Source organism: Elephas maximus, chromosome 8 (assembly GCF_024166365.1).
Source record: "Elephas maximus indicus isolate mEleMax1 chromosome 8, mEleMax1 primary haplotype, whole genome shotgun sequence".
NCBI classification, from domain to species: domain Eukaryota; kingdom Metazoa; phylum Chordata; class Mammalia; order Proboscidea; family Elephantidae; genus Elephas; species Elephas maximus.
Window position 1 is genome coordinate 7366829 of NC_064826.1, and position 26459 is coordinate 7393287.

Consider the following 26459-nt stretch of genomic DNA (forward strand, 5'->3'; position numbering starts at 1 on the left):
TCTGTGTAAAGCAACGTGGAGACTGGAGGATAATTAATTCGAGTTACTTTACTGTAGTGGACGTCATAGTTGAGTATTGGCCCGTGGAAACGGGTCCTAGGAAATTTAGGGAATTTCTCTCTGCTTTGCGTGTGCTGGACTACTTGACCTGCAGGATTACTCCTGGAAATGAAGAGCAATTGCAAAGAGCCTCAGGGTTTTCTCCAAAGCATTTTGCTTTCATTTTTATATGCCCTCCTTTTAGTTCATTTTTATATAGCTGCAGCAGCTTTGTGTGCCTGGCTGGGCTGTAGGAGGAGGGCAGGGTGTGGACACAGAATGTCCAGGCCTGTGGTTGGGACACGTTTATGCACGGGGAGGGGGTGGCTGTGCTTCTCTGTGGCTTGCTGCTGGCACAGAGGTACAGAGCTGTGTGGGTTATTTGGGCCAGTGTCACCGCCAGAGGGAAGCGCTCCTTCTTCTGCGGAGAGGCACTGTGGACTGCAGCTGCACCTCCTTCCTGGATGTCATTTATCACCGGTGAGTAGTAGACCAGCTTCAGCCCCTGCCCTGGGTCCTGCTGGTACCAGTCCATGGAGTAGTCATCGAAACTCTGTTCACAGCTCAGGGTCATGTTCTGTCCTTTCTCTCAGATCGGGTATTCTGGGTCTGAGAGATTCCAGAATCTGCGATACTTGTGAGGGAAGAGAAAGAAGCTGTAGCCCAGAGAGGAGGTGCTGATGCTGCTGTCCCTGGGGGGCTGAGAGCAGATCATGGCAGGTGGGGCAGGAATCCCTCCCTGAGCCCACACTCCCCTGCTCCCAGGAGACAAAGGGCCACAGAGCAGAGGACCTGTCTGGCCATTGCGGGGAGGGGTCTCCTTGTGTTCCCAGCACTTGAGGAGAGAGGGGAAGGAGAACACTCTGGGGGCTCCCAGGCTGAATATATGCATTTCTCGGAAGGCTAGATGAACAACGGCAGGGATCCTGAAGCCACTCAAGGTGGACTCCCTAATTCTACAGACGAGGATCCTGAGGCCAGGAGACAGGAATCAGTGCACCTTCTCATGCTTCTCATGGCCTCTGCATCCTCCTCTGCCCTGGGGGCGTCATCTGCACACCCTCCGGGCACGCCTCCTCCAACTGGCCACTCTATTTTACCTCTTAGAGACTGAGATGCTTTGACTGACTGTAGGAGCTTGCAGACATTCTGGTCTTGCAGGATGTAGGGTGCCACTTGATCCCATCATGTTTCTCAGGGCAAGACGGGCCCCTGAAGCCTGTCACAGGTACCTGCAGCAGCTGTGGAAATCAATGCACCACTCATGTCTGCTGCTGAGCGGAACACGGTGGCTGCCCTTGGGTCCAAGAGGGCCCTCACACCAAGGTCTTGCCTCTACTTGGCCACTTCCTCTCTGGCCAGTTTTAGGTGTTCATTTATGTCAATTTCATCCTCTTGGTTATTTCCTGTGACTAGAGATGTGTTTTTAGAGCACGTTCTTGAGAAAAGCACAGCCAATCTGTCCTGCCTTCTGAATTTTGTAATGTAGGTTGAGAGAAAGTCAAATCGGTCCTTCTCAATGTGGTTGGAAGACTACAATCAGAATCTATAATCTTCTACGTACCATGAGATCTAAGAAATGGAGACGACAACTTATAATAAGGAAGAATCAGGACACAAACAAGGTGGAAAAAGAAGTCGGCCATGTCATAGTTGCAAGACTGCATTCCAGATTGTTTCTGAGAAATTTCTGTGTTCTTGTTTTGATCTTTTATGGAGTCCCTGGGTGATACAAATGGCTAAGCGCATTACTACTAACCAAAAGGTTGGCGATTGGAACCCACCCACATGTACCTTGAAAGGAAGGCCTGGCAATCTGCTTTTGAAGGGCCACAGCCTTGAAAGCCCTGTGCTATGGAGCACAGTTCTACTCTGCACACGTGGGGTCTCTGTAAGATCAGCAACTGGTTTGTCTTTTTCAGGAGGGGCTCATGTTCAGCCTTGCAACAAACTCCCTGTTGGAGAAGGGCACCTCTAGTTAGCTTCTCTTACTTCCTTCCAGCCAGTGAGGCATCTGCTTCCTGTGCTGGGCCACCACGAGTTTGTGCACCAACAATACGTGATGTTTCACACTATGGACAGTGCGCTGGCACAGAGATACATGGCCGAGTCCTGTAGCGCCACCAGCTGGATCTCAAGGATGCAGGCTGAGTCTTGGGGGCACTTATCTGAAAATCTCTCCTTGGGCATCTCATTTCCACTAAGGACATATTTGTTCTGGAAGGAAATCAAGAACTTGAGCTCTTTGGTTGGAATCTGTTGATACCAGTAAACATAGCTGTGTCTTTTTGTCAGGACACAGTCCATTTTCACTTTCTGTCCTTTCCCTTTGAGCAGATATCTTGGCATCTGGGTGACTTTAGTGTCAAAGGAGCCTGCAAGGGAAGGAGCCAGAGATTGTGGAGTGAGTCCCAGTGGGGGATCTGGTGACATTGGCATGGGGAAAGGCTTGGGGCTGTGGACTAGCACATTCGGGACAGAGATTTACCTGTACCCAGTAGGCAAAGGACCATAAAACGGATGACTACTGCGTACATGGCAGAGTCAGGGGCAGAATGGAGGCAGGTGATTTTCTCTGAGACTTGTATACACAGCTCCTATACACAGCTTCTCTGTGACATGCCATTTCATAGAACCCAATGGTCCTTGGTGTGTGGCTTTGTACCTGAGACAGGAGAAATTCAGAGAACATGGGTGGGAGCTTTACCCTCGCTTAAAGGGGAGACCATGTGACGTTAATTTGTAGGTAAATGGTGTTTAGTTTGCTTTTCTTTGGTCTCCGTCTCTGCTTTTCTTCCATAAAGAAAGAAGGTCTCAGACAATAATGCTTTTCCTGTCTCCCATCCCCTACCCTTTCTACTTTTCCAGAAATTCTCACCCACCCCAGGTAACCAACCAATGGCTTTATGTGGATTTTCCACGGCCTTTATTTACATGCTCATATACTCACATTTCACTTTTGAAAAAAATGTTTTATATTGAACATATGAAAGTATTTTAAGTATATATAATGTAGAAAGGATTTCAATAAAATTAACACCCATGTACTCAAAAGCAGATGAATGGATATAATTTGTGCAGTATCCTGTAGTCAGTCCTCTTCCATAAACCATCCTCCTGTCTTCCTCCTCTATAGAGGTGACCATTATTTTAAACACTCCTTCTACTAATCCCTTGAATTTCTTTCTAGTTTTTTCAAATTATAAACATATCTATCATTTGTATCATTTTGTTTTATTTTATAAATGAGATCACACTGTATTTTTCTATAATATACATGGTTTAAGTTCAAAATTATGTTTGTGATTCATGATTTATATACATTGATTATTCTTTTTCCTGTTCATTTCATTTTAAATATTCTCTCTTGTGACACTGCTATGTCTTTTAGAGAAGCTGAGAGAGGAAAGGAGAGCAGGCTTGTATTTATAGTTTGTTATATTAACCTTCTTATTTACATTTCTGGTTCTCTTCATTTCTTCCTGTGGATTTCGTTTACAAATGGTTTCTGCTCGACTACTAACTCAAGATTTGGTAGTTTTAAACCACCCAGAGGTGACTTGATAGAAAGCCCTCGTATTCTATTTCCAAAAACTCAACCATTGGAAACCCTATGGAGCGCAGTTCTACTTTGACATGCATGGGGTCACCATGAGTCAAAATCAACTCTACAACAACTAACAGCAGCCAAAGATCACCTTCTTGTCCAACACACCTTTGCCCCAATTCACCTCCTAGGTGCTGTTATTATCAAATATATTACATTTCTGTAGTTACAGGCCCAACAATACAATTATGTATGTATTGTTTTACATGCAACTGCTTTAAAAATCAGTCAAGATAAGAACAGAGAAGAAACAGGCAATTATACTCTCTGCTGTAACTACCTACGTAATCACCTTTTCTGGTGCTCTTTGCTTCTTTATGTGGGCTAGAATCACAGGGCACATGTCACTGATATCACTTGCTTTCAGCTGGAAAAACTCTCTTTAGTATTTCTTATAAGGTGCCTGTGCTCGCAACAAATTCTCTTAGACTTGTGTTTATTGAGAATGTTTTTATTTCACCTTCGTTTTTTTGAGTGATAGTTTTGCTGGGTATAAGATTCTTGGCTGCCAAGTTTTTTTTTTCTTTTCCTTTCTTTCAGTACTTTGAATGGATCTTAACATTTTATGCCATGTATTGTAGCAGCTCTGGATACTGATTTCTCTGCTCCATCCCTGCTTTGTTTATCTGTTTGTGTGTTTGTTTAGTGATTGACTGGAGCAGCCCATTTCCTCTGCTGTGTGCAGTCTCCAATGCAGTCACCCCTCAGAGAGCACGGCCTTGGCATGGCACACTCTTCCTGACTCCCATCCTTCCAGGAATGACAGAGAGTTTGGCTGGGCTCTCTTTGAAGCTCCTAGAAGAAAACTCTTGCTCCATGAGCAGGCTACTTGGGGAGGGGGGCTGGCAGTCACTTGTTTTCTTGGTCTGCTTCTCTCTTTATGGAATACCCTCCTGATGAACAAGCTGGATGAGGAAGACCCGTCCCAGTATTCCTGGCTTGTTGTGCCTCGGGTAGACCTTCCACCCTACATGTGGGTGCTGGGTGTGTTCCCAGAATCAGGTTCCTGCCTCTCACTGGTCAAGAATGAGCAGGTAAGGCATGTAGAGTTTTCCACACGAGCAAAGCTTTATTGAAGAGCCTTGCAAGCTGAGACCATGAGGGCCTAAAGCAAAGCTTACCCCGTCTCACAGAACAAAAACTTGCCTGGGTTTTTAAATGTTCTTGGGTGGGAAAAGATTCATGTTTATTCATAGGCATAGGCGGGGATATGTTAACTATGGTGCACGTGCAGCAGCTTTCTAGGTTGGCTCCTGCCCCAGAGGCCTGTGCAATCTTCTCACTCCCCAAGTTCGATTCCTGGCTGCTGCTGCTACCCCTCACTGCCCCTGGTGGAAGGTTACACAGTGGTCACAGGCGGATGTTCTGCACATGACCCTGGGACTGGTTTTATAAAAAAAAAAAAAAAATTTTTTTTTTTTTTCTGTGAGGCAACTTTAAAGAAGTTTGCGCACTGTTTTCTGATAACCCACTCTATTGTTCTGGGGAATGTCTTTGTTTCTATGCCCTGGCCCATTTCTTGTTATTTTGCTTGCAGATTTGGGGGGCCCTCTATTCCCTGTCTTAGGTGGAAGAAGGGAGCATAGACCTCTTGGCTGTGCTTTCCTGGAATAGAGTTTCTTCGACACAGAACTAAGGGAGAGGGGTGGGAAATTATGCTCAGAGTCTGCCCCTCCAGAGAGAAACTGTAGCCCTAGATGGGGTGGGAGTGGGGGTGGGTGCTTGGAAGAGGGAGCTCCATGTTTTCAACTAACAGAAAGTAGAAATTCTGTCACACTTAGCTGGGGAGAAGGGGGTTGTCAATGCTCAAATGCCACAGACTCTCACTGTTTTTACCATGATTTAGTAGATTTTCTTGAATAAATTTTTCTCCATATGCTATATGCCCTTGGGAAAATTTCTGGAGACACTAAATGATTTTTTTTTTTTTTTTAATGAGAAATTGTCATTACACTGGGGAGAGAGTCTGTGGAGTTCCTCATGCTGCCATTTTGGAAGTGCTTCTCCCTCAGTAAAGCTTTCTTTACAGAAACAGGCGACCAGTCTGTGGGCTGTATTTGCCAACTCCTGCTCTAGGCTACTTTTGCCCCTCTACAAAGCATGGCCCTTCTAGGGGTGCTGGTGAGTGTTCTCTGGGTTCCTCTCAAATACCTTTTAAATTTTCCTAACACAAACCCTGTGCGGAGAGTCCTGTGCTGTGTTTGGAGTTCTTTCTTTGTGTAGCTTCTTCTTCCTTCTCTTCCTCACAAATTCTACCTGTCTTGACCTCTTCCAACTTTATCCTCTGTTTTCCCCCCCTTCCCCTGCCCCCCTTCTTTCTTCCTCTCTTCCTCCCTTTTTTCCTGCCTTCCTGTCTGCCTTCCTTCCTTCTTTATTTCCTCACACAAGCTAATATATGTTAAAAAAATAAACAAGCTTAGTGCCTCTTTATACTAAGGGCTTATCGAACAATAGCTATTATTACTATCGTTACTATCATTAAACACGTTATGAATATATGAAAATCTCTTTTTACTACCCTTGAAATATTTTTCTAGATTATCGTACTTTTTTAATGTAGAGGATTTTACATTTTTAGGTGGACAACCTTATCAGTCTTTATGGTTTTTGCCTGAATTCAGAACACCATTCTTACCCAGGGATGAATTATAAGACATCACAATCCCCTATAACCAGGCGCAAGGTGGGAAGCCCATCTCCCTCACTCCTGTAACCCTTCTTTTTGACTTTGCCTGGAGATCTCGTGTGACTCAGTGGATTTATCGTCCTCTTCCATACAATTGACTCCATTCTATAGATTTCCAAACAAACTCTCTTGCAGTCTGATTTGACTATTTTGGGCTTTATTTGACTGTTCCAACATCACCTCCAACTCCAGATATGAGTAGTCTAGAGTAGTGCTTTTTTTCCAAGATAGTTTCTCCCCTGAGGGATTTTTATTTAGGGGGTATTTCTACTTTCTTTCTCCTATTAGTGTGCTAGTTTCCCCAGGTCTGTGCTGAAAGCACATGGATCCTTCTGGCATACTGAAGACTGTCAGAGTTGATTAAATGCCAGAGAATCAAGTTCATGTGCTTTGGGTTTCCCCAATCCTTCACATGATGGTTCTCGTATTTCTAAACCTCTAATTTAGATTAAGGAAACCCTGGTGGCCTGGTGGTGAAGCGATAAAGCTGCTAACCAAAAGGTCAGCAGTTCTCATCCACCAGGCACTGTCTGGAAACTCTATGGGCAGTTCTGTTTTGACCTATAGGGTCGCTGTGAGTCAGAGGTGATTTGACAGCAATAGTTTTTTTTTTTAATTTAGATGAAGGGGTCGTGATAGTGCAGCGGTTAACAGCCTGGCTGCTAACCAAAAACGTTGGCAGTTCTAACCCACCAGCTGCTCCTTGGAAACCCTATGGGGAAGCTCTACTCTGTCCTATAGGGTCGCTATGAGTCGGAATCCACTTGATAGCAACAGGTTTGGTTTTTTGGTTTAATTTAGATTAAAACAAACAATTAAAAAAAAAGAAATAAACAAGTTCCTATTTTTCTGCTGAAGAGGACAGAACACATTTAACTTTAAATTAATGCTGCAAGGAAGAATGGGTGATGAAACTGATTCTGGAAAAATATCACAAACTGAGTATTGCGGAAAATACTGTAAACTGAGCATCAGGCCAGTGTAACCACTTTTCTACTCTCAGCATAAATGAGAATGATTTCTCCAGGTTTATGCCCAGCTCCTGCCTATACTAAGATCATGGCAGCCATAAACCCACTTCCTGTTGTTGCTGTAGGAAGGAAGGTGGGCCCTAGAGAAGGCTCTTAGATCTGGGGGACGGGAGGTTTATGAGCAGAGGGGTGGAAAAGCTGCATCTCTGTGTCTCTACTGCTGGCACACAGGTACACAGCCGAGTCCCCCAAGCCCGGAGAGCGGATGCCAAGCCCACAGAAGGAAGTGTTGGGCCGGCCGGGTTGGAAGTTATCAGAGGTGTCTGTTTCATTGTTAAAATCTTTGTCGTAGTAGCAGAACAGCAGCTTTGGAGCTTGGCTATGCTTCCGCTGGTACCAGAACATGGTATCGTGATTCAGATTCTGGGAACAACTCAGGTTCACCGATTTTCCCACCCTGGTCACGTGGTATTTTGGGCTCTGGGTGACCATAGCACCCATGGGACCTGGAGAAAGACAAGGAAAACTTAAAGTCAGAAAGAGGCTGATGCTGCTGCCACAAAAGAAAGTCACAGAACTGAGGACCAGCCCAGTTCCGTTGAGTCGGCTCCGACTCTGACGACCCATGGGTGTCAGAGTAGAACTGGGTGCTATAGGGTTTTCAGTGGCTGATTTTTCAGAAATAGATGGACCGGCCTTTCTTACATGGCCCCTGTGGGTGGACTCAAGCCTTCAAACATTCATTTAACAGCCAAGTGTGTTACCTATTTGCACCACCCGGGGACTTCAGAGCTGAGGACAAGAGCATCTTAGTCAAAGATGTCCTTTGTGCCCAGGACTCACCTGGTGTCAGAAGACAAAGGACCATGCAGGGGAGAAACTTGGAACCCATGGCAGGGCCAGAGTGGGAGTGAGGTGTCTGTCTGTTCCAGGCTCTGATCTCTGGATCGAGGGAGAGAGTTCAGAGTCCCTGGTCCTGGGTAGGTAGATTTGCCTGTGGTGACAGAGCTGCTTTTGACGTCACAGAGTGAGGTTCACCCCCCGTGTGATATTATACCCAGCTTCCTTCTTGGCAAGGAGTCTGGGCGTGGCTGGGTCAGGCACAGAGCAGCAGTTGATCCCCTACAGCATTTACTGCTTCTTTGAAACAGGGCTTCCTTATTTGCCCCTGCTCCATGTCCTTCCAGACCTCTCCGCCCAACCCTTGTTTAATCACTTCCTGTAGGGTGGCTCATGGCTTAAGGAGCCCTGGTGGTACAGTGGTTAAGTGTTCAAATGCCAATCTATCAGCTGTTCTGTGGGAGAAAGGAGTGGTAGTCTGCTTCCATAAGGATTTACAACCTAGGAAACTCTATGGGGCAGTTCTGCCTTGTCACATGAGGTCATCCTGAGTTGCAATAAACTTGATGGTAACAGTTTTTTTTTTTTTTAATAGGGTTGCTCAGAGGCCCTCGACACATGCACAGGTTTGCAAACCTGCTGAGAGAGTGCTTTTGCATCTTACATCCACATCACAGATGGATGACTGATATGTATAAACTAAGCAGGTGCTGTCGAGCTGATCCCGACTCACGGCAACCCCACGTGTGTAGATTATAACTGTCCTCCATAGTGTTCTCAGTGACCGAATGTTTGGAAGCAGATCATGGGGCCTTTTCTCCAAGGTTACACTGGGTGGACTCGAACCTCCAACCTTTCAGTTAGCAGCCGAGTGCTTCAACTGTTTCCACCACCCAGGGACTCCGTCTGAAAACTATTTCCTCCCTAATACAGCATCCCAGCCCAGGGGGTCCTCTATCTATGCCCACTTTTTAGAGGGTGCCTAGAAATTCTCAACCACCCTTGGCTATTAGTGGCACCATGATGCCTCCTTGTGGCCAGTGGGGAAGTCTCTAGAAGCTCCCTTCCTACACTGGTCAAAGGAAACCTGTGCACTAGAATGAGCTACTGAGGGGCTTAGAAAATCTTCCAGTTCCTCACTGTGCTACCAGACCTGTGTGGTCAGACCACCTCACTAGTAGACTGGGGAGATTAAGTCTTCTAGCTCCTTCTCTCCTTTCTTTAAGTCTGACTATACAGTACTCAGTGCAGGTGTTCCTGCCTTTCCTGTGACCATGCTGAGTCTCTTCAGGTGTTTGGGGAAATGGACAGGAATATTACCCTAAATGCCCCTGATATTCACTTTATATACAGCTTCCTATGACATTTTTTTGTGTCCCCTTCTATAACCATAGCTTTCTTCTGCTTATTTCTAGAACACCTCCTTATTGGGGGTCTGTAATATACCCAACATCTTATAAGCAACCCATGCTCTTCACAGTAAAAAAAAGTCAGCCCTATGGAGAAAGGGAAATTAGCTTTAATCTCTGATAACAGACCTGGCTCTCTAACTAAAAAATCAGACTTTTAAAAGTAGTTGGAAATAAATATATTCTACACAAATGTAACTTAAAAAAATAACCACCAACATCACCGTCGTTGTCATCAAGAGTCCTTCAAACCAGCAGTGAATGGATTTTTATTCATTTTAGTTTCTGTTGGGGAAACTTGTTTAATGTTATTAATAGAAGAGATTTGAGGAGGTAGTCACAGTCCGAGTCCCAAATATTTCAGATTAGAGAAACAGGGTAAGCAAGGAGCCTTCTGGAGTTACACCAGAATAAACACACAGAAATAAGCCCACTGTTGCTGGATCAGTTCCGACTCATGCAGACCCCACGTCACACAGTAGAGCTGCCCCATAGGGTTTTCTTGGCTGTAATTTTTACACAAGCAGATCTCCAGGCCTATCTTCTGCAGAGCTGCCAGAAGTGCAGCCAGGACGCTCCTCAGAAGTGAGGATGGTAGGATTTCATCTTCTTGCTGTGGCAGACTATCAGGAGGGGCCAGTCCCTGGGGAGGGACATCATGCTCGAGAAAGTAGAGAGCGAGTGAAAAAGTGGAAGACCCTCAACGGGATGGATTGACACAGTGGCTGCAACAACGGCCTCAAACATATTAACAATTGTGAGGATGGTGCAGGACCAGGTCACATTTTATTGGATGCACATAAGGTCACTATGAGTCGGAGCCAACTCGTGGGCACCTAACAGGGACCACAAAGCTACTAGAATCAGTACTGCACTCTTGTACCTGTCTCTGCCCTGCTACGTGCAAGAGGGTCCCTTTACCTGGAAGGTGAAGACTGAGTCTTAGCGTCCACATATCTGTTTTGCGGAATAACAACAAAATGTTTTCCGATTAAGTCATGCAAATAAGTAGTCCTCCCAACATTCCAAGAACCTTTGTAAGTGTTCCACATCTAGGACTGCAGTTAATATTTAACATCCCTTCAATTTTGCCAGTCTATTAGGGCAAAAGTGTACATTAGTTCTACTTTGTATTTTTCTGATTGCTCAGGAGATTGAAGACATTTTTATATTTATAGGCCTCTAGTGTTCTCTGCAGGAGCCTTGGTGGAGCAGTGGCTAACTACTCAGCTGCTAATTGAAAGGTTGGTGGTTCAACCCCACCAGCCACTCCGAGAAAGAAAAGACCTAGTCATGCGCTCCCGTAAAAATTACAGCCTAGGAAATACTGTCGGGGAGTTCTACTCTGTCGTACACAGTTGCTATCAGTCAGAATAGACCCAAAGGCAACTGGGAGTGTTTTCTGCAAGGTGCGTTTTGGCCATATTTCATTTTGGTTGATTTGCTAATACTTATTTTTAGGAGTTCTTTACAAATTTTGGGTACTAAATTTTTGTCAGTTATTTGTGTTGCTAATGTCTTTAGTCTTTTTTGGCTTGTGTTAGCACTCTTTTTCTCATGCTTTCTGCTGAGCACAATTTCTTAATATAGGAGAATTTATCATTCTTTCCTTTGGGCATACAGTTTTCAGTCTTTATAAGAAATCTTTCTATAGTCCGATGTCATAAAGATATTCTCCCATATTATTTACTAGAATTTTTACAATTTACGTTTAAACATTTAACCCATTTAGAATGTGTTTTGTTTATGCTGTGAGGAAGGGTTTAATTTCACTTTTTCTTTTTGTGTGCAGTTATCCACTTGTTCCACAATAACTTATTTTATATTACATTTTCTCCCATATATCGGTAACAACAGCTCTATCATGTATTAAGTTGCTATATATTCATGGGCCTAGTTTTCATCTTACTATTATTTTCCTTTGGTCCATTTATTTGTGCATCTTTCATTATCTGAAATTGTACAATAATTTGATAAACAGTAAAGTAAGTCACCTTATGCTGTACTTCTTTAAGATTATCTTGCCTTTCCTTGTCTCTCTTTTTCACATAAACTTTAGATTCTCCCTGACAAGTTTCATAAAAATATTTCTGATGATTTTGGTTAATAATGCATTCAAGACGTAGCTAATATTTCAGGCATTTGGAATATTTTTATGACTGGGTTTACTTATTCATGAACATAGTATATCTTTCTATTTCAGACTTTTAAAAGTCTTCCTCTTAATTTTTTAAAACAACATTCTCCACTAAGATCTGTTTACCCTCTGATAGATTTTTTCCCCCTAGGTGTTTTATATGTCATATTATTATTTGTAAATGTTCTCTCTCCTCTCTTGCCATTACTTTTTTTTTTAATTTTATTTTTTAGGCAGACCATCAATGTAGGGTGGACATTCTAGATTGTTTTGAGGACTGACGACCCCAACTGTCCTTGTAAATTTTAGACTTTCCCCTTCAGTTGGTAAATATTCACAGAAAGGAACATTCCAATTTTGTATTGGAGAGTGGTGGGGTATAGACGTGAATATCCAAGTAGGGGAAAAGCATTTGGGGCTCAAAATTCAGTGCTTAGGCTTCTGTTAATCTGTTTTCAGTGTGGACTATTCTCTCTCCTCTGCATCTGATGCTTACCTTTAAAGTTACTGATACCAAAAACCAAAAAACCCATTGCCATACAGTAGATTCCAACTCACGGCAACAGAATAGAACTGCCCAATAAGGTTTCCAAGGAGTGGGTGGTGGATTCCAACTGCCAACCTTTGGTTAGCAGCTGAGCTCTTAACCACTGGGCCACTGTTGTTGTTGGGTGACATCGAGTTGATTCCAACTCATTGAGACCCTATGTACAACAAAATTAAACACTGCCCAGTCACGTACCATCCTTGTGATGGTTGTTATACTTGAGCCCATTGTTGCAGTCATTGTGTCAATCCATCACGTTGAGGGTCTTCCTCATTTTTGCTGACCATCTACTTTACCAAGCTTAATGCTCTTCTCTAGGGACTGATCCTTTCTCATAGCATGCCCAAAGTATGTGAGACAAAGTCTTGCCATCTTCGCTTCTAAGGAGCATTGTGGCTGTGCTTCTTCCAAGACAGATTTGTTGGTTCTTTTGGCAGTCCATGGCATATTCAATATTGTTCGCCAATACCACAATTCAAAGGGGTCAATTCTTCAGTCTCCCTCATTCGTTGCTCAGCTTTCACATGCACACGAGGCCATTGAAAACATCATGTCTTGGGTCAGGTGGACCTTAGTCCTTAAAATGACATCTCTGCTTTTTAACACTCTAAAGAGTTCTTTTGCAGCAGGTTTGCTCCATGCAACGCGTTGTTTGCTTTTTTTTGACTACTGCTTCCACGGGTGTTGATTGTGATAATGCCCAGAAATTCTTATTTAGCTGGCATGGGGTGTGCCCTTGGCATTGGCATTCTTGAAATGTCCCCACGTGATTCTAAGGTCCTGCTGGGGTTGAGAAGCCCTGCATCTTGTTTCTCTTCTCTGGAGAGCGACCCAGGCTCTCCTGGGTCAGAGCTGTGCAGGGTGGAGCAGGGCATCTAGGAGGGGAAAAGCTCCCTAAGCAGGCCTTGAATCAGTCACCCTCATTTCAGCACAGCTGCACCATGCGTTTCAGAGGGATTATTCCGGCTTCCAATTCCCAAATATTTCTGGGATCCTGAGGAATGGGAATTAGCTACTTTCTGGTCTCCCCCAACTGCCAACTTAGTTGTTAACTGTCTGAGGTCTGCTACACCCATTATCACTCACTTTCTCATGTTCTCTATGCCTCCAAAGCTTCGATATTGTCTTCTTTCCCGGTCACCTTTTCTTAAGGGCTTATGTCATTTTTAATCCCTTTGCTGTACTTACATGAGATTTTTACATTGTATGCACTCATGCAACCACCTCCCAGATTACACTACAGAATATATATTTTCAGTATACGCAGTAATCCTCCAATCCCTTGTTCCTCCTCACTACTGTTTGGATTTCTATGAATAAATATTAGTTCTACCTGTTCTTAACTTGTATATGAATAAAATCATAAATTATGTACCCTTCATGCCTGGCTTCTTTCACACAACATAATGTCCTGGGATTTATCCATTTTGTTCTGTGTGTCAGTAGTTTTTCTTCTCTCTCTCCTTCTCATCCTCTCCCCTTTTGTCCCTCTCTCCTTCTTCTTCTCATTCTCCTTCTCTTCCTCCTCCCCCTCCTCCTCCTTCTACTCCTTCTTCTTCCTCCTTCTTCTGGGTAGTATTATATGAATACATTAACTTTTTTTTCTTCTTTATTGGAATTCGATCGTTTCTGGGTTTTAGCTATTTTGAATAAAGATGTTACGAACTTTCCTGTTAAACATATTAGCAGGTTCCTCAGGAAGGTGCCTAGGAGTGAGATTGCTGAGTCAGAGGGAGATCCCTTGTTCCTCAGTTCATCCACACCCAGGCCAGGCTCTTCTCCAGGAAAGCTAGTGAGTGTTCCTCCATAAATCTCTTTTCCCAATACGGAGAATTTGGACATCAGTTTTTTCACAAATTAATACCTCTTTTATCACTGATGTAATGCCAGGGTGACTCCCTAGCATAACGGCTTTGGTTTAAAGTAGAGTCGTGTGGTATAAAGATCTTACCCTAGACTCAGTCGCATATCTATTTATACCTATTTATTTATTTGTCAGTTATGTATGAATCAGACAAATACAGGTGTCAGCTATGTGGTAGTGTTACCGAACCCTAGAAGGTGAGTCCTTATCCAGCACTCTGTGACTTGCCACATATCTGGACACCAATCCTTGAGAAAGAGAAAGTAACTTTTAATGCAATGCCCAGAGCAAGGAGTCGGGAGGAAGTTCCTCAGATCCAGCTCCCTGGGATATGGGGAAGCACTGCTTATATGTGATTCGGGCATCAAGATAGTGGCTGCGCAGGTGTACTTGGGAGGGAAAATTCCAGAATGCAGCCAGGAAACAGGAGGTGACATGGTTCTTGTCGGACCTCTTGCTTCAGAATAGAGTCCAGATGGTGATTTTCCTTCTGGTTCATTCCTCCTGTTGCAGCGTCCTCTGTTGAGGTCAATTAGTGGTCACAGCTGGCCCTTCTGTGCATGCGGGGTGAACCAAATCTGGCTTGGGCTAGTTTAAGTACTAATAGAAATTTACTGACATTCATGGGATCAAGTTACAGTAGATGCTATGGGATTCCAAAGTGTCAGATCAGATCCTTCTCTTGTAGGATCTGTTGGCATCCCAGAATATGTTGCAAGTCATTATCAGGGATGAATTATCCAATAAGCAGGGTACACACGGGCTTAATTGTACTTACTTACCAATCTGTAATGCGCAATTTTGCCTGTTTCTCAAAAGATGTGGTGAAACACATGTGAAATTGTAAACTACAGATTAGTAATAAACACAGTTAGGAGCACTGGTGGCGCAGTGGTGAAAGCACTAGAGTGCTAACTGAAAAGTTGGTGGTGCGAAATCACCAGCTGCTCTGCAGAAGAAAGATGTAGCAGTCTGCTTTGGTAGAGATTTACAGCCTTGAAACCTATGGGGTTGCTATGAATCAGGACCGACTTGACTGCAGTGGGTACCTTGGTTACTGTAAACTGGTGCCTATGCTGCTCACTGGTTAATCCGTCCCTGGCAATTATCCACCTGGTACAAAGATCTAACAGCTTCTCTTTCCAGGTGAAGATCTGGGCCTTCTCTTTAGGCTGTAGGCGTATTTTACAGAAAGATCCCGCATTGTTCCGTGGTGGTCAAAGGGATGTATTCACCAGACGCCTGTGGACATTTCCTAGAGTCCTTCCCCTCCCCTGAGGTCAGTGGGGAGTGGACAGCTCCAGCGGGTGAGGAACAGCCAGTACGTAGTGGAGTTGGGAAGAAGCTGTACCTGGTGTGGTGACCTGCCAGCATCCTCCGCTGAATTTTGTTATAGCTACACCATTATCCGGCCATTAATATGAACTGACAGTTGCCTCGTTAACCTCTCTAGCTGCACTCAAGGGGAGTGTGCTCCTGAGTCTCTTATTCTAAGCTCTTTGCCTTTCTCCCTGTACATTTGCTCATCGAGGGATCGCATGCAATTTCATTCTCCAGATGTGATAAATGTGCCGAGTCTCTCCCTCCATCCAGTTCCGTTCTTGAGCATCCAGATGATTCCTGCGTACTTCCTGTTGGATTTCTGCCCCAACAGCACCTGGTCTGAAAGTAAATCGTGGTCTTCCCCAACCTGGCTCTCCCAAGCCACCCAGCTCTAGTAGTCATCTCCACTGCCTCCCTGTCTAGTGACTCCCATGTCTAACCAGTTACCCATCCTTTTGTTTGACTACCTAAACATATTTTAAATCCCTCACTTCCCTGTATTTCTACCCACACCATCATCGTCCTAGACCATCTTAAGAGTACAAGATCCCTGTGTCAGTTGGCATGAACTGGGGCTGTGTCCAGACTTGCCTTTCTCAACCCTGCTGACTGTTGGGGACTCAGCTCACATCCATTCCCTTGGGCAAATATGGCCACAGTATTGACTGTAATTCCATCCAAATTTGTCCTTCTTGGACCAGGACCATCAAAGTAAAATCCTAGAGCATTTTGATGACCTAAATGTGTAATTCTTTTTTAGATGTAGCACTTTCTTTCTGTGTTTAATCACTCCTGTCAAGGCCTATGCAGTGTGGTTTCATGGTTTGCTATTGTGGCCAGAGCTACCTAAGAGCACCGTGACATCTGTGTCCTTCCGTGTGTGTATGTGAGAGTCTCCCTGGGTGTAAACCTGTAGACTGAGTCCTCCCTCATTAACATAACAGCCTCTAATCCTGCTTCGTTAACATCATAGATGGAGGATTTACAACACATAGCAAATCACATCAGATGTCAAAATGTTGGACGATCACACAATATTTAGAATCATGGCCTAACCAAGTGGAACACGATTCAATCCATAACAATTATGAAAGTATGAGAAGACAACACCGAATGTTGGCAAAGGTGAGGATAGACAGGATGAATTGCTCATCACTGGTGGGAGCATAATGACAGAAACTATTTGGAGGCAGTTAGGCATTATCTCATATAGTTGAACATTCCTAAACCCCTTGACTCACCAGGGACACCTCATAACACCAAGGAAGTAGTTCCAGGAGCAGAGCTTGTTCTTTGGTCCTGGGGTGACTGTGCTGAGGAGCTTATCGATCAAGGGAAGATTGATGACAAGGACCTGCCCCCAGGGCCGACAGAGAGAGAAAGACTTCCCCCACAGCTGCACCCTCAATTTGGACTTGCAGTCTACTAGACTGTGAGAAAATAAACTTCTGTTTGTTGAAACCATCGTCTTGTGGTCTTTCTGTTGTAGTAAAAAAACAACAACTAGATAACTAAGACAATAATCGTATGTATATAAGTTTGCATATCATTATGTCTTGCTTCAAATTTTCCTGATCTCCAATAAAATTAAATATCTCTGCAGGCAAGAAGGGAATGGGACGACGTATACAGAGCACTGAACGAGAAAAACTGCCAACCAAGGATCATATATCCAGCAAAACTCTCTCTGAAATATGAAGGAGAAAGTAAGATATTTACAGATAAACACAAGTTTAGAGAATTTGCAAAAACTAAACCAAGACTGCAAGAAATGCTAAAGGAGATTGGCCGGATGACCAATAATATCAGGTACCAGCACAATACAAGGTCACAAAACAGAACGTCCTGATATCAACGCAACTCAAATAGGGAAAGCACAAAAACAAACAAATTAAGACTAATTCTAAAAAATAAATAAATAAACAAAATAATACACATAACAGGAAATCGTGGAAATCAATAGATAAACGATCACAATAATCAAAAAGAGGGACTAAATATAGGAGGCATTGAACTGCCAGATGGAGAGTGACACAAGGCGATATAGAACGATACAAGTTAGGTTTTTACTTAGAAAAATAGGGGTAAATAAAAAGGTAACCACAAAAAGGAATATCAATTCCATAACTCAAGAAAAAAGCCAAGAAAAACGTAACGACTCAATAAACACAAAGTTAAACATTATGAAAATGAGGATCTCACAAGCTACTAAGAAAAATGTCTCAGCACAAAAAAAATGTGGAAAAATGAAATGGCCAACAACACACATGAAAAGGCATCAAAATGACGGCACTAAAAACTTATTTATCTATAATTACGCTGAATGTAAATGGACTAAATGCACCAATAAAGAGACAGAGAGTCACGGACTGGATAAAGAAACACGATCCATCTATATGCTGCCTACAAGAGACACACCTTAGACTTAGAGACACAAACAAACTAAAACTCAAAGGATGGAAAAAAATATATCAAGCAAACAATAAGCAAAAAAGAAGAGGAGTAGCAATATTAATTTCTGACAAAATAGACTTTAGACTTAAATCCGCCACAAAGGATAAAGAAGGACACTATATAATGATAAAAGGGACAATTGATCAGGAAGACATAACCATATTAAATATTTATGCACCCAATGACAGGGCTGCAAGATACATAAATCAAATTTTAACAGAATTGAAAAGTGAGATAGACACCTCCACATTTATAGTAGGAGACTTCAACACACCACTTTCAGAGAAGGACAGGACATCCAGTAAGAAGCTCAATAGAGACATGGAAGACCTACTTACAACAATCAACCAACTTGACCTCATTGACTTATACAGAACTCTCCACCCAACTGCTGCAAAATATACTTTTTTTTCTAGTGCACATGGAACATTCTCTAGAATAGACCGCATATTAGGTCATAAAACAAATCTTTGCAGAATCCAAAACATCGAAATATTACAAAGCATCTTCTCAGACCACAAGGCAATGAAGCTAGAAATCAATAACAGAAAAACTAGGGAAAAGAAATCAAATACTTGGAAAATGAACAATACCCTCCTGAAAAAAGACTGGGTTATAGAAGACATCAAGGAGGGAATAATGAAATTCTTAGAAAGCAACGAGAATGAAAATACTTCCTATCAAAACCTCTGGGACACAGCAAGAGCGGTGCTCAGAGGCCAATTTATATCGATAAGTGTACACATACAAAAAGAAGAAAGAGCCAAAATCAGAGAACTGTCCCAACAACTTGAACAAATAGAAAGTGAGCAACAAAAGAACCCATCAGGCACCAGAAGAAAACAAATAATAAAAATTAGAGCTGAACTAAATGAATTAAAAAAAAAAAAAAAAGAGAACAGAAAAACAATTGAAAGAATTAACAAAGCCAAAAGCTGGTTCTTTGAAAAAATTAACAAAATTGATAAACCATTGGCTAGACTGACTAAAGAAATACAGGAAAGGAAACAAATAACCCGAATAAGAAACGAGAAGGACCACATCACAACAGAGCCAAATGAAATTAAAAGAATCATTTCAGATTACTACGAAAAATTGTACTCTAACAAATTTGAAAACCTAGAAGAAAGGGATGAATTCTTGGAACAATACTACCTACCTAAACTAACACATTCAGAAGTAGAACAACTAAATAGACCCATAACAAAAAAAGAGATTGAAACGGTAATCAAAAAACTTCCAACAAAAAAAAGTCCTGGCCCAGACGGCTTCACTGCAGAGTTCTACCAAACCTTCAGAGAAGACTTAACACCACTACTACTGAAGGTATTTCAAAGCATAGAAAAAGACGGAATACTACCCAACTCATTCTACGAAGCTACCATCTCCCTGATACCAAAACCAGGTAAAGACATTACAAAAAAAGAAAATTATAGACCTATATCCCTCATGAACATAGATGCAAAAATCCTCAACAAAATTCTAGCTAATAGAATCCAACAACACATCAAAAAAATAATACACCCTGATCAAGTGGGATTTATACCAGGTATGCAAGGCTGGTTTAATATCAGAAAAACCATTAATGTAATCCATCACATAAATAAAACAAAAGATAAAAACCACATGATCTTATCAATAGATGCAGAAAAGGCATTTGACAAAGTTCAACACCCATTTATGATAAAAACTCTTACCAAAATAGGAATTGAAGGAAAGTTCCTCAACATAATAAAGGGCATCTATGCAACCAACATCACTCTAAATGGAGAGAACCTGAAAGCATTTCCCTTGAGAACGGGAACCAGACAAGGATGCCCTTTATCACCGCTCTTATTCAACATCGTACTTGAAGTCCTAGTCAGGGCAATTAGGCTAGACAAAGAAATAAAGGGTATCCAGATTGGCAAGGAGGAAGTAAAGTTATCACTATTTGCAGATGACATGATCGTATACATGGAAAACCCTAAGGAATCCTCCAGAAAACTACTGAAACTAATAGAAGAGTTTGGAAGAGTCTCAGGTTATAAAATAAACATACAAAAAATCACTTGGATTCCTCTACATCAACAAAAAGAACACCGAAGAGGAAATAACCAAATCAATACCATTCACAGTAGCCCCCAAGAAGATAAAATACTTAGGAATAAATCTTACCAAGAATGTAAAAGACCTATACAAAGAAAACTATAAAACTCTGCTACAAGAAATTCAAAAGGACATACTTAAGTGGAAAAACATACCCTGCTCATGGATAGGAAGACTTAACATAGTAAAAATGTCTATTCTACCAAAAGCCATCTATACATATAACGCACTTCCAATCCAAATACCAATGTCATATTTTAAGGGGATAGAGAAACAAATCACTAATTTCATATGGAAGGGAAAGAACCCCCGGATAAGCAAAGCATTACTGAAAAAGAAGAAGAAAGTGGGAGGCCTCACTCTACCTGATTTCAGAACCTATTATACAGCTACAGTAGTCAAAACAGCCTGGTACTGGTACAACAACAGGCACATAGACCAATGGAACAGAATTGAGAACCCAGATATAAATCCATCCGCATATGAGCAGCTGGTATTTGACAAAGGACCAGTGTCAGTCAATTGGGGAAATGATAGTCTTTTTAACAAATGGTGCTGGCATAACTGGATATCCATTTGCAAAAGAATGAAACAGGACCCATACCTCACACCATGCACAAAAACTAACTCCAAGTGGATCAAAGACCTAAACATAAAGACTAAAACGATAAAGATCATGGAAGAAAAGATAGGATCTACCCTAGGAGCCCTAATACAGGGCATAAACAGAATACAAAACATTACCAAAAATGATGAAGAGAAACCAGATAACTGGGAGCTCCTAAAAATCAAACACCTATGCTCATCTAAAGACTTCACCAAAAGAGCAAAAAGACCACCTACAGACTGGGAAAGAATATTCAGCTATGACATCTCAGACCAGTGCCTGATCTCTAAAATCTACATGATTCTGTCAAAACTCAACCACAAAAAGACAGACAACCCAATCAAGAAGTGGGCAAAGGATATGTACACACATTTCACTAAGGAAGATATTCAGGCAGCCAACAGATACATGAGAAACTGCTCTCGATCATTAGCCATTAGAGAAATGCAAATTAAAACTATGATGAGATTCCATCTCACACCAACTAGACTGGCATTAATCCAAAAAACACAAAATAATAAATGTTGGAGAGGCTGCGGAGAGATTGGAACTCTCATACACTGCTGGTGGGATTGTAAAATGGTACAACCACTTTGGAAATCCATCTGGCGTTATCTTAAACAGTTAGAAATAGAACTACCATACAACCCAGAAATCCCACTCCTCGGAATATACCCTAAAGATACAAGAGCCTTCACACAAACAGATATATGCACACCCATGTTTATTGCAGCTCTGTTTACAATAGCAAAAAGCTGGAAGCAACCAAGATGTCCGTCAACGGACGAATGGGTAAATAAATTGTGGTATATTCACACAATGGAATACTACGCATCGATAAAGAACAGTGACGAATCTGTGAAACATTTCATAACATGGAGGAATCTGGAAGGCATTATGCTGAGCGAAATGAGTCAGTTGCAAAAGGACAAATATTGTATAAGACCACTAGTATAAGATCTTGAGAAATAGAAAAAATGGAGAAGAACACATACTTATGTGGTTACAAAGGGGGGAGGCAGGGAGGGAGGGAGGGAGAGAGATTTTTATTGATCAATCTGTAGATAAGAACTGCTTTGGGTGAAGGGAAAGACAACACTCAATACAAGGAAGGTCAGCCTAATTGGACTGGATTAAAAGCAAAGAGGTTTCCGGGATAAAATGAGTGCTTCAAAGGTCAGCGGAGCAGGGGCTGGGGTCTGGGGAACTTGGTTTGAGGGGACTTCTAAGTCAATGGGCAAAATAATTCTATTATGAAAACACTCTGCATCCCACTTTGAATTGTGGCGCCTGGGGTCCTAAATGCCAACAAGCGGCCATCTAAGATACATCAATTGGTCTCAACCCACCTGGAGCAAAGGCAAAGGAAGAACACCAAGGTCACACGACAACTAAGAACCCAAGAGACAGAAAGGGCCACATGAACCAGAGACCTACATTATCCTGAGACCAGAAGAACTAGTTGGTGCCCGTGACAATCGATGTCTGCCCTGTCAGGGAGCACAACAGACAACTCCTGAGGGAGCAGGAGACCAATGGGATACAGACCCCAAATTCTCATTAAAAGACCACACCTAATGGTATGATTGCGACGAGAGGAATCCCGGCGGCAATGCTCCCCAGAACTTCTGATGGCACAGGACAGGAACCATCCCCGAAGACAAATCGTCAGGCATGAAAAGGACTGGTCAGTGGGGGGGGGGAGAGATGCTGATGAAGAGTGAGCTAATTAAATCAGGTGGACATGGGAGAGTGTGTTGGCAACTCTTGACTGGAGGGGGGATGGGAAGATAGAGAGAGAGGGAAGATGGCAAAATTGGCACAAAACGAGAGACTGTAAGGGCTGACTCAATAGGGGGAGAGCAAGTGGGAGAAGGGAGTAAGATGTATGTAAACCTACATGTGATAGACTGATTGGAATGGTAAATGTTCACTTGAAGCTTAATAAATATTAAAAAAAAAAAAAGAATTAAATATCTCTTCCTCTGTTAATTGGTCAAATATGTTTCTTCTTCTATTAAATGCATGTGCATGTTTGTTTGTTTTTCCCCCTTCCTTCTGGGTCATACAAGATCGGTGGTCATTGTAATATTTGGTTTTCCCTAGGGAAAGGTTTCTGCGCAAGGGATTACACTCACTGCTTCACTTCTCTGCATCTGGCTTCTGACAGAGCTCTCTATGTCCTTAGACAAGCCATGTTGTTGGAAGTCTCCCTTATATGCTCCTCTGCCTTCTCTCTCCTTAGTCACCTCTCTCAAGAGTTAGCTCAGCCAACACCTTCCCTGTACCTCTTCTTACCTGTTCATTCATCAAGCAAAGTACTATGTAGTTCATCATGGAAATGTTCTCATGAGTGAAGCTCTTGTTTGGCTGACTTATCCCTCTTTATCTCGAGGGCCCAACATGGTGAGAAGATGGTGTTGAATAGTCTAGGAAAGCTGAAGTCCACGTTTACCACAAAAATCTCAGGAATTTTATTATTACATTTTTTTTTCTACCTATAGTGAATTTTTCCAATCATGTTTTCCATCATTAACATGTGGCAGAGTCAGGACAACCATCCAGGTTTTATAATTTTCAGTCCAGGGATGTCTCCATGTCGGTGGTCACTTATAGACCCAGCGCCATGCCCGTTTTCTGGGTTTCACACAAGGTGCCCCCACACTTCACACTCAGACACTCTATATATACATACGAACATACACATTCCCTATCTACACATACGCACACACACACTCTCAATCTCTCTCTCTACACACACACACACACACACTCACAGGTGTCTCAGTTCAAGGAGCTGTGGTTTCCTACCCTGCACACCCCTCCCACAGGGCCCACGGACCCCTGGGGAACAGAAGGGGGCGTCCAGGCAGAGGTTCTTGCTCAGGTCCCTGATCTCTGCCTGGCACTGTGTCACTGGCACCACAGAAGTAGAGGCTGCTGTCCTGAGCCTGTGCGTTGGTCACCGTCAGATTTGAAAACGTGAAGTCTGGGTGGCTGATGGGGAACTTGGCCCCAGTGAAGCCTTGCTCGTGGGTGACGCCGGAGCCCTGGACAGAAGTTGCGATCAGGGTGAAGCCCTGCTCTGGAAGCTGGAGATACCAGAGCATCGTTGTTGCCTGGATGCCCGTGACGTGGCACTTGATCTCCACTGAGGTCCCATTCTTGCAGATGGCCCAGCTCGGGTGTTGAGAGACAAGGGCACCCAGCATGGAGCCTGGAGACACAGAGGCCAAGGGTGAGGGGCTCTAGGCCAGGAGCCCTAACTGACCCAAGGAGATACCTCAGCCTCACTCCCCACTCTTCCCCCAGCTCCAGAGAGCCCTATTTGTTCTGTGAAATCTCCCTGTCCTGCTCTCAGGATCACAACCCCAGCCCCCTGACTGGTCATCTCTCACCTTGCCCTTTAGCTGTTGGAGGGCACGGCCGCACCTTCTCACAGTCACACGCACATACACAGACAGACACACACAGTCATATACACACACTTACACACTCACACACATATACACATACACACACATTCATATACACACGGGTACACATGTTCATGCAGGCACTGACATATACACTCATACACACATACTTGTACACACCTCGTACACACACTCACATACACTCTCACACATGCACACACATAAGCACACTCACTCTCACGCTCATACACACACTACTTCACACATATACACACACTTACACACACTCAAACACACCCACACAAACACACACACACCCACATGAGGCACATACCGGGCCCCAGGAGCAGAAGCAGCACCAGCATCCTCCACGGCTGGCCTCTCACCACACTTTCTCTCAAGAGACTGGGTCCTGCTCTGGGTTCTTCTCTGCACCCCTAGGGGGCTCTCCTGAGGAACGCTCTGATCTGCCCCCTTGGGATGAGCTCACCAATGGTGCAACCTGCATCCGTTTCTCAAAGGTCAGAGAACTAGGCATTCCCAAAAGAGGACTCAGGCTTTCTAATCCAGCCTCTAATTTTATAAGAGATAAGCTGAGACCTGGAGCTTTGAAATGGCTTATGCACCTTCACACGGGGTTGTAGTGAGTGGGAATCGGCTCGATGGCAGCTCACAACAACATCTACGCAACTTTCTTAGCCGTATAAAAGGAAAGGGGGTATCTGTGTAGTGGTTGGTGTTATTGTCAGTTTTTTTCTTCTGTGCAATGTTTTCAGTTATCAGACCAAGACAAATCATGGTTAATCATGACAGCTACTGGTGAGCATAAGAAATCCTAGGCTGTAGGTGCAGTGTTTCTTCATGGCTGTGAAGAGGACAAAGGAGCCTGGTTTCGCAGTGGTTAAGCACTCGACTGCTAACTGAAGGGCAGTTTGAACCCACCAGCCGCTCCACAGGAGAAAGATGTGGCAGTCTGTTTCCATCAAGATTACAGCCTAGAAAACCCTATGAGGCTGTTCTCCTCTGTCCTATAGAGTAGCTATGAGTCAGAATTGACTCCACAGTAGTGGGTTTGGTATTTTTGGTGATGAGGACACCCCTTTGTTCACTCCATGTGGCATTTACTTCAGGACTATGGCATGAGAGTTCACCTCATGGAATGATGGGCCTGATCCTGGAAGTGTTTATTGATCATTGCTCGCAGGTCTCTGTGTAAAGCAACATGGAGACTGGAGGATAGTTAATTCGAGTTACTTTACTGTAGTGGACGTCATAGTTGAGTATTGGCCCGTGGAAATGGGTCCTAGGAAATTTAGGGAATTTCTCTCTGCTTTGCGTGTGCTGGACTACTTGACCTGCAGGATTACTCCTGGAAATGAAGAGCAATTGCAAAGAGCCTCAGGGTTTTCTCCAAAGCATTTTGCTTTCATTTTTATATGCCCTCCTTTTAGTTCATTTTTATATAGCAGCAGCAGCTTCGTGTGCCTGGCTGGGCTGTAGGAGGAGGGCAGGGTGTGGACACAAAATGCCCAGGCCTGTGGTTGGGACACTTTTGTGCACGGGGAGGGGGTGGCCGTGCTTCTGTGTGGCTTGCTGCTGGCACAGAGGTACAGAGCTGTGTGGGTCATTTGGGCCCGTGTCACCACCAGAGGGAAGCACTCCTTCTTCTGCCGAGAGGCACTGTGGACTGCAGCTGCACCTCCTTCCTGGATGTCATTTATCACAGGTGAGTAGTAGACCAGCTTCCGCCCCTGCCCTGGGTCCTGCTGGTACCAGTCCATGGAGTAGTCATCGAAACTCTGTTCACAGCTCAGGGTCATGTTCTGTCCTTTCTCTCAGACCGGGTATTTTGGGTCTGAGAGATTCCAGAATCTGCGATGCCTGTGAGGGAAGAGAAAGAAGCTGCAGCCCAGAGAGGAGGTGCTGATGCTGCTGTCCCTGGGGGGCTGAGAGCAGATCATGGCAGGTGGGGCAGGAATCCCTCCCTGAGCCCACACTCACCTGCTCCCAGGAGACAAAGGGCCACGAAGCAGAGGACCTGTCTGGCCATTGTGGGGAGGGGTCTCCTTGTGTGCCCAGCACTTGAGGAGAGAGGGGAAGGAGAACACTCTGGGGACTCCCTGGCCGAATATATGAAATCCTTAGAAGGCTAGATGAACAGCAGCAGGGATCCTGAAGCCACTCAATGCAGGTTCCCTAATTCTGAATATGAGGAGCCTGAGGCCAGGAGACAGGAGTCAGTGCACCTCCTCGTGGGTCTCAGGGCCTCTGTATTTTCCTCTGCCCTGGGGGCGGTACCTCCGCACTCCCCAGGAAGCTTCCTCCAACTGGCGGGTCTGTTTTACCTTCTGCTTATGGTGATGCTTTGATTGCCCATAGGAGCTCGCAGACACTCTGGTACTGCAGGATGCCTCTAGATCCCGTCATCTTTTTCAGGGTAAGAGGGACCCCTGGATTCGGTCACAGGTACC

General features: G+C 43.7%; 1 pseudogene and 3 gene segments (V, D, J or C); all 4 read right to left on the minus strand.

Moving 5' to 3' along the window:
• Positions 1 to 2106: 2106 nt before the first annotated feature.
• LOC126082145 (T cell receptor beta variable 16-like) lies at positions 2107 to 2576 on the minus strand. The segment is given in 2 exon segments: positions 2107 to 2414; positions 2528 to 2576. Coding segments are annotated over 2 exon segments (357 nt in total).
• Positions 2577 to 7456: 4880 nt separating this feature from the next.
• Positions 7457 to 8414, minus strand: LOC126082146 (T cell receptor beta variable 3-1-like). The segment is given in 2 exon segments: positions 7457 to 7809; positions 8147 to 8414. Coding segments are annotated over 2 exon segments (402 nt in total).
• A 14965-nt stretch (positions 8415 to 23379) lies between these two features.
• On the minus strand, positions 23380 to 24378 carry LOC126082147 (T cell receptor beta variable 20-1-like). The segment is given in 2 exon segments: positions 23380 to 23789; positions 24323 to 24378. Coding segments are annotated over 2 exon segments (441 nt in total).
• A 956-nt stretch (positions 24379 to 25334) lies between these two features.
• On the minus strand, positions 25335 to 26038 carry LOC126082148 (T cell receptor beta variable 19-like; annotated as a pseudogene).
• Between the last annotated feature and the right edge of the window lie 421 nt (positions 26039 to 26459).